Genomic DNA, 19,299 nt, shown 5'->3' on the forward strand with positions numbered 1-19,299 from the left:
GAGTAGACATAGAACTCAGATGAAACTGCACAGTTGATGTTAAGTAGAATTAAACCGCTGGATCCATCATTGGGGTACCGCTGGCCACAATCACAGGTATAGAGTCTATAAATAGTTGTGCGGCTACTTTGTCTGTGAAAGTGTGTAGTTTCCCATCTCTCCATATGCGTAGAGACGCCGGGTACACAAGTGCAAACCGCACTCCCCGACGGTGAAGCGTGGAACATAACGGCACCATCTCTTTGCGAAGAGTGGATACATGTAAGGAATAGTCATTAAATAATAGCAGTTTTTGACCTTCATATTCAAGTCGACCATATTTCCAAAAGGCTTGCATGATGAGCTCTTTGTCTTTCCAGTTTATATATCTAGCAATTGCTGCTCGCAAGCGGTTGTTATCTTCCATACGTTGGCCCAAGCGGTGTGCCCGTTCGCATAAAAATCCAGTCTCTGGGGTCATCAGACCAAGTTTTTTTGGGAGCCAGATCTGAAAAAAGTGGTAGAGATCTTGGTCAGCACGAAATTCAGGTAGTCCCACAACTCATAGATTATTGCGGCGTTGACGGTTCTCCTGATTATCCAAACGTATTGTCAATGTTGCCACTTGATTCTGCAAAGAATCACTTTTTCACGATCTTGCAATGCTGCATCTTCGTTTTCAGTCACCCTCTGCTCCACTGCTGCAATACGACCAGTATGTGCTTCAAATCGATCATTAATACAGTCTACAGCCGCCTGTAATTTAAGAAGTTTATCTTCCAGGGCCGCGGTGACCATTTTTTAAATTTCCTGGGCCCATTCACCCCAGTGTGTCGATGTTAGAGCGGGAGTCGGTGACGCCGTCATTTTGAGCACGGGGCAGGCTGATTTATGTTTAGGCGTTTTCGCCGATCTTACCGGCATTCCTGTCTGATGCGCACTTTTAAATGGCCCCACATATACACAGCCGTCGAGAGAGACCCACAGGTGAAGCAGAAACAGTTCGATTAAAGTTAAAGTTTATTCGTTAGGCAGGCTAGAGAGCTTCAGGAATACTTGTGACCTCAGGCTTCTTATTCTTGAGCAGCAGCGCTGAAGAGATTTTCTTTTTTTTTTTTTTTCCCCCCCTATGTGCCGGTTTCGCCGATTTTGCTTATTGAAAGCTAAGATTTCGCACCACCGGTGTACCTACGACCTCGCCATGACCCAGGACTTTTTAAGAACGGTGCAGGTAGAGATTGTGTTTCGGCGTTTTCGCTGATCTTACCGGCGTGCCTGATACTAATCGGAGGCTTCACACACAAATACTGCGAAAACCCCAGAGGGAGCAGAGATGGTCTGGGCAAATTTATGTGTTTTATCTGGGTAGGCGTGTGGAGGTCGTGGGTTAGAAAATTCAGAAGCAGTCGTTTTTTTTCAAATCAGCTGCATCACATGACCGGGCCTCTTGTTGCTAGGCAGCGCGATTGAATACGGGCCGCTTTTCTTTCAGTTTTTGTTAGTTTCAGAGGCTGTAAGTCGATTTCGGCAGCGAAATATATCCAACAAAACAAAAATTATAAAAAATAAAAGCACGATTCTGATTGTTATTAGGTGCGGATATGAGGAGCTGTCACTACATACGTGTAGTCTCCGCGGCGATCAGGCCACGCCCCTACTATGATCTTTCCAATTCCTAGTAATATGTTGAATGGCGACTCCTGTCATTATCAATAAAAGTTTATTGTTATTCGCTGATATCCGGCTCTTTTTTCTCATCGATATTCCAAATATTATGGTATCATAAGATAATGCTACGTAATTTTCCAATAAACAATTTACTTGATTCCAAATTGAATTCCAAAAGGCTAAAATATAGGGATAGTGAAACAAAAGATGATCTAAAGTCCCTACTTCAATGTTACAATGCCAGCATCTATTAGACTTTGAACTATTTAACTTCTGTAATCTAACCGGGGTCCAAAATACTCTATGCAAAAGAAAAAACCATGCTTGTCTCATAGATGCAGACATTGTACATCTCATCCTCCAAGACCAAATTTGTGGCCATTGAGATGCTGAAATCTGATGCTTAATCTCAATGCTCCAAATATCCCTAAGACCATTTTTAGCCTTTTTTTTAACATATTCACTAATAATTTTATACCACTGTGCGGCCTTGTGTCCCATAAAGTTCACCTGAAAGCATAAAAATTCCAAACTGTATTGGGTACTAAGACTTCTCCATTCAGGGAACCCCACCTGAATGGCCTGCTTCAATTGCAACCACCTAAAACTTTGTGATTTATTTAAGCCAAATTTATGTTGCAACTGTGTAAAATCAAACAATTCAGCATTTGAAATAATATAATTTAAAGTCCGTATTCCTGCAATCATCCAATGCTTCCAGATGATCTTAAATCTGCCAATTTGAATCTTGGGGTTTAGCCATATGGTTTGATTTGTTGATTTACTAATAGGAATAGCTGTTAAATTGTTAACAAATCGTAAGGTTTTCCAAGTATCCATTAGAATTCTATTATCCTTATATAACCTGGGCATCTTGATACTAAGAACATGACAGAGATGTAACGGAAACATGAGTCGCCATTCCAAATATAGCCAATCTGGAGTATATTCAATGAGATCCGGGAGGACCCAATTCATACTTTGACTTAAAATATAGGCTTGATGGTACCTATAAAAGTTGGGGAAATTTACCCCACCCTCCTTAATTGGATTTTGTAAAGATACTAGAGCAATTCTTGGAGTTTTACCATGCTACATAAATTTGGTAAGAATGGAATTTAATTTTTTATAAAAAAAACTCCTGAAAAAACACTGGTATCATTCCAAATTGATAAAAGCCACAGGCAATATCATCATTTTAACAGCTTGAACTCCCTCACTAAGATAAATGTAATGGATTCCAATGTTCACATAATTCTGTAACCTTTTTAATAAAAGTTTTTCATTCTCTTTCACAGTATCATCTAATGTGTTTTTAATCCAAATAGAAATAAACCTTTTTTTTTTTTTCGACGATAAACGACGGCCAAGAAGGAAAACACAACAAATAAAGCACAGCGACCGAGCTAAATAACCCAGACGCGGTGTCAGAAGGCAGAAAAATAGGAGCTCAATTTCCACAGGGCTTCTGGCTCCGCGGAAAAAACTGAACTGAGGACCACGAGGTGGGATGCGCCCTCTAGTGGGCAAGAAGGCATGCACATGCGTGGTGCAGTGTAGCAAACTTGAAACTTCAATCAAGTTTGCTTGAAAAGCTGTCCGCGCTGGGGCTCCGTAGATGAAGTCACCCACATGTGAGAATATGCTGCCTGCTTGTCCTGGGATAAAAAAAGAGTATGCATCAAACATACTTTTTATACAATGCACATTAAGTGGAAGAATTTCAGACTTGTTCCAATTTATTTTATATCCTGAGAACTTTCCAAAATTTTCTATCAATTCTAACAGACAAGGAATGGTTATGGAAGGATTTCTCAAATAAAGTAAAATATCATCTGCATATGCAGAGAGTTTAAATTCCCAGTCATTACGGGGAATACCCTGTATCCCCTTTGCTTGTTGAATAGCTACTAATAAGGGTTCTAAAACTATATCAAAGAGCAAAGGGAATAATGGACAACCCTGTCTAACTCCCCTATGCAAATTAAAACGTTCTGATAAATTATTATTAATATATAATCTTGCCATAGGAGAACTATACAAAGTTTGAATCATTTGAATAAATCCAGAACCTACACCAAACCACTCTAATGCCTGATACATGAATGCCCATTCCACTCTATCAAAAGCTTTTTCCGCATCTAAAGAAACAGTAAAAGCCGGTTCATTCATGTTTTTTGTTAAATTTAGTGTGTGAAAAGCCAATCTTGTATTATTAGAAGAATGTCTGTTCGCAATGAATCTAGTTTGGTGTACATCAATGATAAAAGGGAGAGCCTTAGCCAACCTCAATGCCAATGTTTTAGCTAATAGTTTTCCATCCACATTAATTAAACATATAGACCTGTAATTTGAGATCAAAGTGGGATCTTTATTTGGCTTTGGCAAAACAATAGTCAAAGATTCTGCCTTAGTACCTGTAATACAACCATTATTTAGATGAAATTGATATAAATTTAGTAAATGAGGTAAAGAACTTTGAAATAATTTATAAAACTCTACTGTAAAACCATCCCCACCTGGAGCGGATCCAACTCTAAGAGATTTCAACGCTGTTTCTAATTCTTTTAATGATATAGGCTCTTCTAAACTTTTTTTTATATGATCAGGAAGTTTTGGACCCTCTATAAGATTTTAAAATTCCAAACCATTTTGTACTTTATCAGCAAAAGACTCGGAAGTATACAGATCTTTATAAAATTTAAGAAATTGACTTAACATATTTTCAATCTAAGTATGTGTATTTCCTTTATCATCTTTTATTGCTATAATTTTTATTTTCCTCTTCTTTGCTTTAAGATAATTTGCAAGTAACTTCCCGCCTTATTGGAATTTCCATAATACAAAGTTTGTTGAGAAAACAAATTTTTCCTTACCATTTTTGTTTAGTGAGTTGTTTTTAATATGTGCAGAATATGAAATAATACTACCTCTTATAGTAGCTTTAAAAGCGTCCCATGATATTTCTGTACTAATATCTGCTGAAGTATTTATTTGGAAAAACTCAGATATCTTTAACTTAAATTCTTCAAGAAAAATTGAATCTGCAACCAATGTATTATCAAATCTCCATATTGATTTCTTATCTTTTTCACCAAAATTTAATTTAATCCACACCCCTCAATGATCAGATAAGATAATTGGATCAATGGAAACTTGTGTCACATTCTGTACCAATGAATTTGAACCCAAAATATAATCAATTCTTGAAAACGACTTATGAACTTGTGAAAAGAAAGAAAATTCCTGATCATTAAAATGAAGTATACGCCATATATCCTTTAAATCACAAGATTGTACCAAATTCTCTAGCCCTAATGATTTTATATTTTTGCTTGGTTTTTTATCCAAAAAAGAATCCATTACAGCATTAAAATCTCCAGCTACCACTAAATTAGAAGCAGCCAGTGTGAGCAATAATTGTTGTAAATTCTTAAAATAATCATTTTGGTTCAAATAAGGGGCATAAACATTAAACAAAGTCAAGGTATTATTTCCCATTCTCATTTCCACCTTAATCCATCTTCCTAAGGGATCAAAATCTATCAATTGAAAGGAAGCAGAACAATTGTTACTTATTAAAATGGCCACTCCCGCTTTTTTCCTAACTGCAGGGGCAAAAATACAGTGCTTTACAGAATCCCCTTCGAGTTTCTTAGATTCTATATCCGATAAATGCGTCTCTTGGATATAATATAATATATATCAGCCTTCTGTTTTTTCAAGAATGTAAGGATTTTTTTTCTTTTTACTGGGTGATTGAGGCCATTTACGTTGAGTGAAAAAATTTTAATCTCCATTATATATATTCATTATTAAATATCTCTTCCAAATTTCAAAGCATAAGTAAAGAATAAAAATATGATTAAACACCATTTTCCATATTAATAGATCTTGAATAATACACCTCCCCCAATTATCATTAAACCCTCTACTATTACCCATCCCCTCCCTAAATAATGACATTAATAACTTGGAACCACACATATAAGTTCAGGAAAATCCAGAAAAATCACTAACAGACCACAAATATAAATCAATTTTGTAATACATTAATCATGTTTTTATCTATCTTGTCAATAATATAATCAAGATCCTTAAGCAAATATAATTGACCTTAATAATCATGCCCTTAGAAAAGAAAACCTAATTCTTCAAATACTATTGACATTAGTGATGAAATCTATTACTTGACTGAATAATAAATATAATATATTAATTTATAGATTCTCATAAATAATATTCATTTCTTCCTAACCATATATAATCCATAACTAACCAGACATAAATACCATTTACATTAGCAATGAAATATAGTACTTGAGTGAATAAGTAAATAAAATATTAATATATTTATATATTATCATAAATAATATTCATTTCTTTCTAATCCATAACTAATCAAATATAAATATCTTTGACATTAGTGATGAAATATATTACTTGAGTTAATAAGTGAATAATATATAATTTTATATAGAATTTCATAAATAATATTAACATTTTAACCATGTAAAATACAGTGTAAAATGCATTAGCTACCCAAACTTAAAGGAATAAGTTCATACATCTATATAATAAAATGCTAAGCGCGCATGCGCACTCTTACCGCGTGTTTCCCTGATCCCTGATTTGTCGGGCTGTAACCGGCAAGAGTGCGCATGAGCTACACCAGGACGCCTTTGGTTCCGCGGTGGCAGGGATGGCGGAAATATTAGAGAGGCGGCTGTCTGTTTCAGGCGCGCGTGGCAGTGCGGAGCGGCGGCTGCCATGAGGAGGGCTTCACAGAGCGGCGCTGGCGGCAGCTGCCGGGAGGAGGGCTTCAGGCATGCGAGGCGGCTGGTGGCTTCAGGCGTGCACGGTGGCGCCTGCAGGCCGCGGTGGCTTCAGGCGGCTGGCAGACGTGAGAGGAGGTAAGGGGTGCTGCTGGACAGGGGAAGAGGTGCTGACGACGGTGGTAGAAAAAGGAAGGGAGGCGTACTGCTGGACAGGGGGATCTGGAAAGAGGTGTTGATGGACAGGGGAAGAAAAAGGAAGGGAGGCCTACTGCTGGACAGGGGGAGCAGGAAAGATGTGCTGATGGACAGGGGGAAGAAAAAGGAAGGGAGGCCTACTGCTGGACAGGAGGAGCAGGAAAGAGGTGCTGCTGGACAGGGGAAGAGGTGCTGATGGACAGAGAGTGGGGGGAAAAGAAGGGAGGCCTACTGCTGGACAGGGGGAGCAGGAAAGAGGTGATGATGGACAGGGGGCAGGTAAAACAAAGGGAGAAGGGCTGCTGCTGAATAAGGGGAGCAGGCAAGGGGTGGTGGTGGATAGCCAAGGAAAAAGAAAGACAGAAATACAGAAAGTGGCTAAGGAGAGAGAGAAAGAAATAAAGACAGACACACACACATATTCTAGCACCTGTTAATGTAATGGGCTATAAGACTAGTTATCAATAAATTTATTTTAAAAGAACAACATGAAATTGATATGAGACCAATACACAAAGAAAGATAAATGCTATAAATACCTTCACTTATTAGAATAAATCATATACAGTGGTGCCTCGCATAACGGACGCCTCGCACAGCGAACGCTGCGCACAACGAACTTTATGTCTTGATCCGTACAATGAACTTCGTTTCACACAACGAAGTCGCCCGAGCTGCATCCATCCGCGCAGGCACTGCGCTTAACTGCCCTCTCTCCGCCTGGTTCCCTCTTGCCCCCCCCCCGACTCCCCGACACGATCGGGGCAAGAGGGAGCTCAAGCCCTCTTGCCCCCCCCCGACTCCCCGACACGATCGGGGCAAGAGGGAGCTCAAGCCCTCTTGCCCCCCCCGACTCCCCGACACGATCGGGGCAAGAGGGAGCTCAAGCCCTCTTGCCCCCCCGACTCCCCGACACGATCGGGGCAAAAGGGAGCTCAAGCCCTCTTGCCCCCCCCGACTCCCCGACACGATCGGGGCAAAAGGGAGCCCAAGCCCTCTTGCCCCGCCGATTCCCCAACTCCCCGACAATATCGGGCCAGGAGGGAGCCCAAGTCCTCCTGGCCACGGCGACCCCCTAACCCCACCCTGCACTACATTACGGGCAGGAGGGATCCCAGGCCCTCCTGCCCTCGACGCAACCCCCCCCTCCCCCCACCGACCGCCCCCCCAAGAACCTCCGACCGCCCCCCCAGCCGACCCGCGACCCCCCTGGCCGACCCCCACGACACCCCCAACCCCCTTCCCCGTACCTTTCTGTAGTTGGCCGGACAGACGGGAGCCAAACCCGCCTGTCCGGCAGGCAGCCAACGATGGAATGAGGCCGGATTGGCCCATCCGTCCCAAAGCTCCGCCTACTGGTGGGGCCTAAGGCGCCTGGGCCAATCAGAATAGGCCCGGGAGCCTTAGGTCCCTCCTGGGGGCGGGGCCTGAGGCACATGGGCCCAACCCGACCATGTGCCTCAGGCCCTGCCCCCAGGAGGGACCTAAGGCTCCCGGGCCTATTCTGATTGACCCAGGCGCCTTAGGCCCCACCAGTAGGCGGAGCTTTGGGACGGATGGGCCAATCCGGCCTCATTCCGTCGATGGCTGCCTGCCGGACAGGCGGGTTTGGCTCCCGTCTGTCCGGCCAACTACAGAAAGGTACGGGGAAGGGGGTTGGGGGTGTCGTGGGGGTCGGCCAGGGGGGTCGCGGGTCGGCTGGGGGGGCGGTCGGAGGTTCTTGGGGGGGCGGTCGTTGGGGGGAGGGGGGGTTTGCGTCGAGGGCAGGAGGGCCTGGGATCCCTCCTGCCCGTAAGGTAGTGCAGGGTGGGGTTAGGGGGTCGCCGTGGCCAGGAGGACTTGGGCTCCCTCCTGGCCCGATATTGTCGGGGAGTTGGGGAATCGGCGGGGCAAGAGGGCTTGGGCTCCCTTTTGCCCCGATCGTGTCGGGGAGTCGGGGGGGCAAGAGGGCTTGAGCTCCCTTTTGCCCCGATCGTGTCGGGGAGTCGGGGGGGCAAGAGGGCTTGAGCTCCCTCTTGCCCCGATCGTGTCGGGGAGTCGGGGGGGGCAAGAGGGCTTGAGCTCCCTCTTGTCCCGATCGTGTCGGGGAGTCGGGGGGGGGCAAGAGGGCTTGAGCTCCCTCTTGCCCCGATCGTGTCGGGGAGTCGGGGGGGGCAAGAGGGCTTGAGCTCCCTCTTGCCCCGATCGTGTCGGGGAGTCGGGGGGGCAAGAGGGCTTGAGCTCCCTCTTGCCCCGATCGTGTCGGGGGTGCCAGGGACCACACGGAGTCACCCACCGTACCACCCGATTCGGGTAAGCGCAGGTATTGGTGGGTGGCTTATTTGCGGGGGGGTGCCTTATTTTACATTTTTTTCTAAAAAGGGGGGGCTGTCTTATTTGATGGCCCTGCCTTATCATCGGGGAAACACGGTAGAAAAAAAAAAAAAATGAACAGTTAAGTCCCAGTTTTTGCCGCTGAGACTCTGCCCTCTCACTGTAAAATTAGACTCTACTTAGTCTGTCTTTAAATTTAAAAAATGTGTGTTGTTTTAAAAAACAATTATGTTTTTAGATGTATCTAAATAAAAATAATAACCAAAAATTTATCTTTTTTTATGTCATCTTAGCATATTTTATGCTACAGAACGAATTATTTTTTTTAACATGTATTGTTATGGGAAAACGCGTTTCACACAACGAACGTTTCACATAACAAACTTGCTCCTGGAACAGATTAAGTTCGTTGTGTGAGGCACCACTGTACTTAGAAATAATTTAGTCAATCTTAAAGAACCTTCTCCTGGAGACAATGAAATACATACATAAAAATCTCATATACTAAGTGAAATGCATTTCAGTTTAGAAATAGATAATAGTACTTCGTATATTGCTCCACCAATAATGAACGAATTAATATCTTAAAACTAAATCCATTAAATCTCCTTCATCATGTCTTAATATGCATTAACACCCCCATAAGATTATTGCTTCTATGTCTCACGACATAGAACCGCAGCAGTCATATTGCAGAGAACTCCGAAACTCCACTATCCAATTATTCATCTTATTATGCATAGTATATTCATTTTTGCAACTCAGTACCTGTTTCACCTCAGAGATTTCACCATTAAACGCTCAATACTCAGATGGACTAGCTATTGATCATAATAACTGAATTTGAACGAGTCCCATTTCCGGATATTGAGAGATCAGTTTTTTGCAATATGGTTTCCTTGGTCTTTAAGTCACTAAAACAAACCACGAAATCTCAAGGCTTAGTTCCCGGAAGGGCAATCAAAACTTGAAGGGTCCACTCAATATGGATATTCACTGCAGGTCGGGGTTATAGATCTTTAGCAAGTAACAAAAACACTATTAGTTGAGCTACTTTTCACCAACACCAAAGATTCTAGTTTACTCCGAATCCTACGATTAGCCTGCTGACTTCTATTATCGAAATCACCAAGATAGTCATGAATGAAGACTTGCTGTGCTTGCAGAACTCTTACGTTTTGCTTTTCTAAGTGGCCTATACGAATGCCCAGTTCTAATATCAAGGTAGTAAGTTCATCCCGAAGTTGTGTCCTTTCATTATAAATCAGAACATCTCCCGGAGATCATCCAAGGGATCCAGCGAGATAAGACTGCAATTTTCTTCTGCGGTAAGTTCCATGTCAATCAATGGAGTAGCTGCACTTCCTTCCATTCGGCACCATTTAGGTTAGATGGGCTAAAGGCAAAAACTTTAATTGTTTTCATACTAAATGCACCTTAGAAACTTCTGCACACTGTGCTAAGTTCTCTAAGTAGATCAGCAGTTTGAGGTTGAACTCACCAGCCATATTATTATCGCGGCATCTTCTTAGCTGGGATTAGCAACCAACACAAGGTCTTTATATCTACATTGTATTCCGATTTCGTTTTCATTGCTCTTTTAAAATATTCCCTCTGCAAATCCTTCATCAAATTCTTGACTGCATAATAATAGCATCTAAACCTAAAAACTTGCCTCTAATCCCTGCCGATCTCAAGCAGACAAAAAAGGTGAATGCTAGTGTTTCTCTTTCAGAAATTTATAGCCACTGCATAATACTACTATATATACTGATTTTAGAATTCTGAAAGCATTCCATCTCCTCAGGTCGAACTTTGAAGGTTCTTTCACTGTTACAAGTCAAATAATATTGAAAAATCCAACTCATATACTTATATTAATAACTGATGAATTAAGGTAAAAGAAAAATCAAAAATGGATCAAATCAAACCTCACAGATTCACTCATTCATAGGTTGTTCCTTTTGACTTAAAAACTTCTTTAGCTTCTCAGGATTGTCAAAGCTAAGCGTTTTATTATCCACTGTTATTTTCATGACAGCTGGATACAGTAAACCGTACTTAGCACCAATTTCTCGTAACGAAGGTCTTAAATCTAAAAACTGTTTCCTCCTTTCTGCTGTGGATTTAGCAAAATCCGATACGATATGGATCCTGGCATTTTGGCACCGCAGGTTTTGATTCTCCTTTGCTAGCCGAATAATCTCTAGGGCGTGATGGTATCTTAAAAGTTTAAAAATTAGCGGGCGAAGACCAACAAATTTATCAGGTCTTCTGATAGGGACCCTGTGTGCACGCTCGATCTCAATCGGATGTTTTGATTTAAATTGTTTTCATTATGAAGTTTTCATTATGAAGTTTTCTAAAAAGGAAATTGGATTCCCTTTCTCCACCCCTTCCGGTACCCCTAATATTCTTAAATTCGACCTTCTCATCCTGTTTTAGCAATCCTCCAGCTCCTTGGTAAGGAAAACAATTTTCTCTCTGTCTTCTTTAAACTGCTTCCTTTCAATTTCAAACCCCTCCACATTCTTTTCCAGTTGGTTTACTTTTATTTCCATTATCTCCGTTCTCCTATTTAGTGTAGATACTTCCTCTTGTAAATCATTTAATTTTCTTGAGTTTGACAAAACGATTTATTTAATTGCTTTGATTTCTTTAAACATTTCCTCTTCCCATTTGCTATCTTTTGGTAACGGAGTTTTCGATGGTGTTACTGGCTCTGGTTTCGATCTCTTCACACTTCCTGCATTAGTCATCGCAGAGTCAGCTTTGCTTTGCTTCCCCGTAGCCATTGTAACTATTAGTATGATAAAAATGGCAAATTTATATAATCCGATATTATTTTAAGACAAAAATGTCTGTATTCATCGGGAGCTCCCTCTTCACCCGACCATTCGCGTGCACCTCCAAGCCACGCCCCCGAGTAGAGTTTTCCTGATGAAAGGGAATAGAGGAATGCACAGAGGAACTTGTCCCCCCAATGAAATAGAAAAGTGCACTTGAGGGTGGAGATTGTTCAACACAAGTAAGGAAATTGTCACTCTTGAATAGAAAAGCCTGACCTTGAATGATGTTTAAGAGTACTCCTATGAACTCCAAGGTTTGAGACAGTTGTAGATGCGACTTCTAGAAGTCGATAGCAAGCTCTAGAAGCTCAAGAAGATGAACTTTTGAGATTATGGTAATCTGAGATGCTTGTGATTATGAAGCCTTAATCAACCAGTCATTCAAGTAGGAAAATACATGAAATCCCCATGAGGGAAGGTTTGCTGTAATTACTACTAGGCATTTTGTGAAGACACGAGGAGCAGTGGCTAGTCTGTAGGGCAAGACCTTGTACTGGAAGTGTCAGGGACCTATGCAGAAGTGAAGATACTGCCCGTGAGCAAGTAGGATGGATATGTGAGTGTACGCTTCTTGGAGAACTAGAGAGCAAAGCCAATCTACTTTTTCTAGTAGGGGTAGAAAAGTTCCCTGAGAAGCCATGCCAAACTTCTCCTTCAGCAAAAATTTGTTTAGGCCTTGGAGATCTAGAATGGGTCAAAGACCACTAGTCTCTTTTGGTATCAGGAAATACTCGGAGTAGAACCCCCTGGCCCTGCAGAGGAACAGGTTCTATTGTATTTAGATGGAGATGGGCTCAGAATTCCTGGTGAAGGATGGTCTTCTGGAGGGAGCTGGTGGGTGGTTTGGAGGCTTTTTGATTCAACATAGCCCTGAGTAACAACTTGAAGCACCCACTGATCTGTTGTGACAAGAGTCCAATGCAGGTGAAAATAGAGCAATCTACCTCCGATGGGGAGAGTGGAAGGTAGAATGTAGGAAACACAGGCAATGCTCTCTAGAAAAGAGTGAAAAGGACTTCTGTTGTTTGGACCAAGAATGAGGTTGAGACTTTTGTTGTTTTGCTTGGGAATGCTGACCAGCAGGCCTAGAAGATGATGAAGATGGTTGACTATAATGACGTTTCGTGTTGCAGTAGTATGAACATTTAAAATAGAGCAGATTATCTTCTAGAAGAAGAAGGCATAGACAAAATCGACATGGTGCCTATGTGTTTTTTAAAAATGTTATCAGTCACTTCTTCAACCTTGTCTCCAAACAGATCATCACCCTTGCAAGGAACATCCGAAAGATGCTCCTGGATTGAAGTTTTCAGATCAGAAACTCTAAGACAAAATGAATGGTGTGTAGCAATTACCACTGCTGATATTCTAGAAGAAAACATTGAATGCATCAAAATATGCCTCTAGCTAGGAACTCTCTTGTAGTAAACAAGTTCTTGGATAACCGTTGGAATTCTTTAAATTTGTCCTGAGGGAGGAATTCCTCATACTCTGAAAGTTTTTTAAGCAAGGATTTTAAATGAAGAATAAAACAGGTAGTTCATTTACGAGCATGAATGGCCCATCTAGTCTGCCCATCTGCAGTAACCATTATCTCTTTCTCTCTCAGAGAGATCCCACGAGCCTATCCCAGGCCCTTTGAATTCAGACAGTCTCTCTCTACCACCTCTTCTGGCATCTACCAGTATTTCCTTAGATTACTCCGGAGCCTATCACCTCTTAACTTCATCCTATGCCCTCTCATTCCAGAGTTTCCTTTTAAATTAAAGAGACTTGACTCATGCGCATTTACATTATATAGGTATTTAAACGTCTCTATCATATCTCCCTTCTCCCGCCTTTCCTCCAAAGTATACAGATTGAGATCTTTAAGTCTGTCCCCTTACGCCTTATGGTGAAGACCACATACCATTTTAGTAGCCTTCCTCTAGACCAGTGGTTCCCAAACCTGTCCTGGGGGACCCCCAGCCAGTCAGGTTTTCCAGATATCCCTAATGAATATGCATGAGAAAGATTTGCATATAATGGAAGTGACAGGTATGCAAATCTCTCTCATGCATATTCATTAGGGATATCTGGAAAACCTGACTGGCTGGGGGTCCCCCAGGACAGGTTTGGGAACCACTGCTCTAGACCAACTCCATCCTTTTTATATCTTTTTGAAAGTGCAGCCTCCAGAATTGTACACAATATTCTAAATGAGGTTTCACCAAAGTCTTATACAGGGGCATCAAAACCTCCTTTTTCCTACTAGCTATACCTCTCCCTATGCAACCTAGTATCCTTCTAGCTTTTGCCATCACCTTTTCAAACTGTTTGGCCACCTTACGATCATCACATACAATCACACCCAAGTCCCACTCTTCTGTCGTGCACATAAGCTCTTCACTCCCTAATCTGTACCGTTCCCTCGAGTTTTTGCAGCCCAAGTGTTCTCTGGTGGAGACTTACGCTTTTGAGGTGGAAAATAAGGATCAGAATGTATGTTATAGGATTCTTTTGCTGACAAATTTGGCAGATCCTCCTCAGAGTGGTATGAGATATCTGAGACTCCTCAAAATACTCTCTTTTCTCGTAAGTGAATCTGGGAGTGTGTGTTGAGGAGGGTAAAGGCATGGGTTGATGCTCAGATCCAGGAGATAACTCCTCTGCCCATGACGATGCGTGGGTAGAATGGGTCAGTGCCAATCCCAATGCTCCTTGATTAGGGGTACGTGACCTTTTCCTTGATCAACGCCTTGATGTATCCTCGGGCTATTACTATGTGAGAATATCATACCTGCTTGTCCCTGGAGAAGCAATGAGAGGGATTATAATTGGAGCCCCAGGCACTACAGACACCAGTTGTGTATCTAACTGATTTGGTCCTTGTCGAATCCATCCTTATGGAGAAGTAATGAGAGGGATAATTGGGGCCCCAGGCACTGCAGACAATAGTTGTATATCTAACTGATTTGGTCCTGGTCAAATCCATCCTTATAGAGAAGCAATGAGAGGGATTATAATTGGGGCCCCAGGCACTGCAGACAACAGTTGTATACCTAACTGATTTGGTCCTGGTCCTGGTCCAATCCATCCTTATGGTTGCGATTCTTTAAGCTGTAGGGGGCTTTTTACTGGAATATATAATTAAAGAAGAAAGCCACTGCAAGATCAAATGACTATTTGAAGTGATACCTATTCGGGGTGCCTAAGGGACCCCTATAGAGGCTTACACTGGACAGGACGTAAAAAAATGAAAGGAAACTTAAAATGGCCTCAGGCGCTAACAGGAATTGGCACCACATGAAGGATTTAAAGAAGAAACTCTCAAAATAATAATAAAATTGTTATTTATATACCGCCTATCAATGGAGGTTGTCTAAGATGTTTACATTCAGGTACTCAATCATTTTTCCCTAACTGAACTAGTGGGCTCACAATCTATCTAACATGAGCTCCCATGAAGACTGACCCATTGGCTTCACAAAAAGATAAAGACTAAGGTGATCTTGAAAAGCAGCAGGAGGTGAGAAACGACATGCATGTGTGATGTGAAATCTCAAAAGCTTTTGAGAGATATCGAAGCTGGAGTAGTGTTCTTACACAGGACTTATTAGGTGATGCCACCTGTACAGTGAGGACTTGCTATCCTGCTTGCACTCTGAGAAATAATCATGACCCTTGAAACAGAAATCTATTGTCTTACTGTCTTGTTCACCCTTTACTTTGAATGTGCTATACATTTTAACAATTATGTGTCAACAAAACCACCAACCTTCAGATTTCTGTCTTTTTTGTGTTTCAGCAGCTCAAGATGCTTATTTCAAGGACTTTACATATTTGCAATCTAGTAAGAGTATGTACACTTGGCTTTCAAATGAAAACAGTCTTGATAATGATGTCCACTGAAAGGCTCATTGGTAAAGAGGAAATATAAAAATCACTTGTCATTCATTTGTGAACCAGATACAGTGAATACATATAATTAGATGCAAAACAAATGGATGTTCGCATAGAATCCCCAATTTCCCACCCCTGACAGTGCCCCTATTACAGTGAGCAATCACTGCATAGTTCTGGGAACCCTGAATTTCTCAATATAGTACCTTTTCCTGACAGATTAGGAACTGTAAACAGGATATCTTTGTCCCTTGAGATGGAATATAGCATGCTCTCCTTCAAAGGAGTGCTGAAACTCGAGTATCTGAGCACATGCATCTCTTCATTAACCAGAAACTCTATCTCTGTGGTGTCTTCTTGTTGAATCTGCAAAAGAAATGTAGAATGTAACTTTAAAATTCATATTATATTTCAAAGGAGAACAGGCTAGTAGGGTCAAACTCAAAGTCTTAGAGATGTTTTAACATGCCAAAATACTGTATCAAAGCAAAACTATTTACAGTATGCTATACACATACATACTTTTTATCGTTTGTCGGACAACACTTTGGAAAAACTGACCACTGCACTAGAGAATGACACAGTGGCTGTTACCCGCAGCTAGCCTGCCCGCCAAAACGTTGGGGGTAAAAAAAAAAGTGCTTACTGCGGGTACGGGGACAAGGCCATCCACCGCTCCGTGGAGCAGTGAATGGCCATGTCTCCACAGTTAAGGGAGGGAATGCGCGCGGTCACCAATCACGCACAGCCCCTCCCTACTTCCTACCTACCGGCCGCATCTATCTTCCTCCCCCCTTACCTTCGTGGCGCGTTAGTGTAATTTGTGCAAGCCACTGGAGCCTGCCTGAAGTCGCTTGCATCTGCGAGCAGAAGCTTCTCCTCTTATGGAACCGTCAGTGGTAGCTATGATTTGGGTTATTTTTCCCAATGTGCATCATTTTGCATTTGTCCAAATTAAATTTCATCTGACATTTGAATACCCAGTCTTCCAATTTCCTAAGGTCTAGTTGAAATTTTTCTTAGTCCACATGCATTTTAACAACTTTGAACAGTTTAGTGTCATCTGCAAATTTAATCATCTCACTCGTCGTTCCAATTTCAAGATGATTTATAAATAAATTAAATAGCACTAGTCCCAGTACAGATCCCTGCAGCACTCCACTGTTTATCCTCCTCCACTGAGAAAAATGGACAATTAAACCTAGTGCGTTTTCTGTCCAATAACTAATTCCTTATCCACAAGGAAACACTGGCTCCAATCCCATGACTCTTTAATTTTCTCAAGAGCCTCTAATGAGGAAGTTTATCCAAAGCTTTCTGAAAATCTAGATACACTACGTCAACCAGCTCACCTTTACTCATATGTTTATTCTTACTTTCAAAGCAATGCAGCAAATTGGTGAGACAAGACCTCCCTTGGCTGAACTCATGCTGACTCTGTCCCATTAAACCATGTTTCTCCATGTGTTCCATAATTTTATTTTTTCATAATGGTTCTGACTATTTTTCCCAGCACTGAAGTCGGGCTCACTGGTCTGTAATTTCCCAGTTCACACTGGAACCCTTTTTAAAAATTGGCGTAACATTAGCCACCCTCCTATCTTCAGGTACTACAGACAATTTTAGTGACAGGTTACAGATAACTAAAAGCAGCCAGCAATTTCATGTCTGAGGTCTTTCAGTACCCTGGGATGTATATCATCCGGTCCAAGTGATTTATCACTCTAACTTGTCAATTTGGATCAGTATGTCTTCCAAATTCACTGAGATTTCTTTCAATTCATCCTCATCATCACCCTTGAAAACCCTTTCCGGTTTAAGTAGATCTCTTACATCTTCTTCTGTAAAGACCAAAGCAAAGAATTCATTCGGTCTGTCTGCTTTAAACTTATCCTCCCTAACTGCCCAATTTGCTCCTTGATGATCCAACAGTCCCAAGGATATCATCATAGACTTTCTGCTTCTGATATACCCGAAAAGCTGCTACTATAAGTTTTTTGCCTCTTCATATTTGTTTTTAGCCTTCTTTATCAATGCTTTGCATTTATCTTGCCAGCATCTATGTTGCTTCTTATTTCCTTCATTCAGAGCGATAGCATCAATGCATGGTCTGAATCAAGAGACTCTATGCTGAAGAGACCTGCGACGCTTGCTGGGAAGGGGATGTCTCGGTAACTGACGTCTCCGATGCTAGATTTTCTAATGTCGATGTAGGAACGGAACTGAACAGCTTCTCCTTTTGAATCCAACGGGCTTTAATGGAACACTTTTGCAAGGTGGAACACTTAATAAAAGATTCAATTCGGTGATCAGGGCCCAAACACTGAAGACCCCAATTATGGGGGTCGGTTATCGAAATAGGCCTTTGGTACCTGCAGAACTTTTAAAATCCCATCGTTGGTTTCAACATGGGAAAAATCTTGCTGGAGAGATTAAACAATGGTGAATGAAATCCCACCGAGGGACAGAACCTCAAAGCTGGAGCTCGAGGTTGGGCAAATATTTTTATTATTATTTTTTTTTTTTTAAGAAAAAACTTAGAATAGCAAACTATATTAACAAAAGTTAGAAACTATAAAAAAGAAATGCGAAGCGGGAAGACAACACTGACTGAACAGAGTCCAGTCAAAAAGAGACTTCTTCGTTCCACGAAAAATGAAGAACTGAAGTACCGTGAGCCTCATCGGGCAGGAAGGCAGTTACACATGTGCGGTGTGGGCAGTCGTGAAATTTCTTAAAACTTAAAGTGACAGTCCACTTTTCATACTCCGTGGATGATGTCACCCATATATGAGAATAGCCACCAGGGCTCCATGGATGATGTCACCCATATGTGAGCGTATGCTGCCTGCTTGTCCTACGATAATCCTATTTAAACCAATGCTCCTGACCAGTATTTGTGGTCCTGATGAATTTTCTGCCAAGTTTTATAAATTATTACAAGACCATATAGCCCTGCCCTTGGTGGGCTATTAAGAACACGTTTTGAGAGATGGTCAATATCCTTGGTGGGCTATTATGAACACGTTTTGAGAGATGGTCAATATCCTTTGTAAGCTAATTGGGCAATTATTGCTGCCATTCCAAAACCCAGCAGGGGTGCCACTTTGGTAGACTTCTACCTCCCAACTTCTTTGCTTAACTTTGAATTAAAACTTATAGCAAAGATTCTTGCTAATAGATTGACCACTCTGTTACCTGAAGTTATTCATCCAGAGCAGCCAGCTCATGTAATAGTCACTGATTTGCAATACTCTGACTGGTGTTAAGATTCCCTCTTTATGGATCAGTCTAGATCAGGGGTCTCAAAGTCCCTCCTTGAGGGCCTCAATCCAGTCGGGTTTTCAGGATTTCCCCAATGAGATCTATGTGCATGCACTGCTTTCAATGTATATTCATTGGGGAAATACTGAAAACCCGACTGGATTGCGGCCCTCAAGGAGGGACTTTGAGATCCCTGGTCTAGATGCAAACTTATATGCCTATCAAAATCTAAAAGAGGCAATGTATTTTTTCAAACAAGAACTGGATCTTTAAAAACAGAGAGCTATTTTTGGTTATACAGTAGTCTTGATTAATTTTGAAGTTGGGGCCATTTTAGATTCAAATGAGTTGATGGCCAGTTGCCAAATATC

At 41.7% G+C, this 19,299-nt stretch overlaps 1 protein-coding gene across 2 annotated transcripts in view; it reads right to left on the minus strand.

Moving 5' to 3' along the window:
• Positions 1 to 19,299, minus strand: part of GINM1 (glycoprotein integral membrane 1) — a 103,473-nt gene that overhangs the window by 43,355 nt on the left and 40,819 nt on the right. For both annotated transcript variants that reach the window (XM_033937798.1, XM_033937799.1), the window contains exon 5: positions 15,871 to 16,030. In XM_033937798.1, the coding sequence (XP_033793689.1) occupies positions 15,871 to 16,030 (160 nt within the window). The remainder of the gene's footprint in view (positions 1 to 15,870; positions 16,031 to 19,299) is intronic.

The sequence above is a fragment of the Geotrypetes seraphini genome, chromosome 3 (genome assembly GCF_902459505.1).
Source record: "Geotrypetes seraphini chromosome 3, aGeoSer1.1, whole genome shotgun sequence".
Classification (NCBI taxonomy): Eukaryota; Metazoa; Chordata; class Amphibia; order Gymnophiona; family Dermophiidae; genus Geotrypetes; species Geotrypetes seraphini.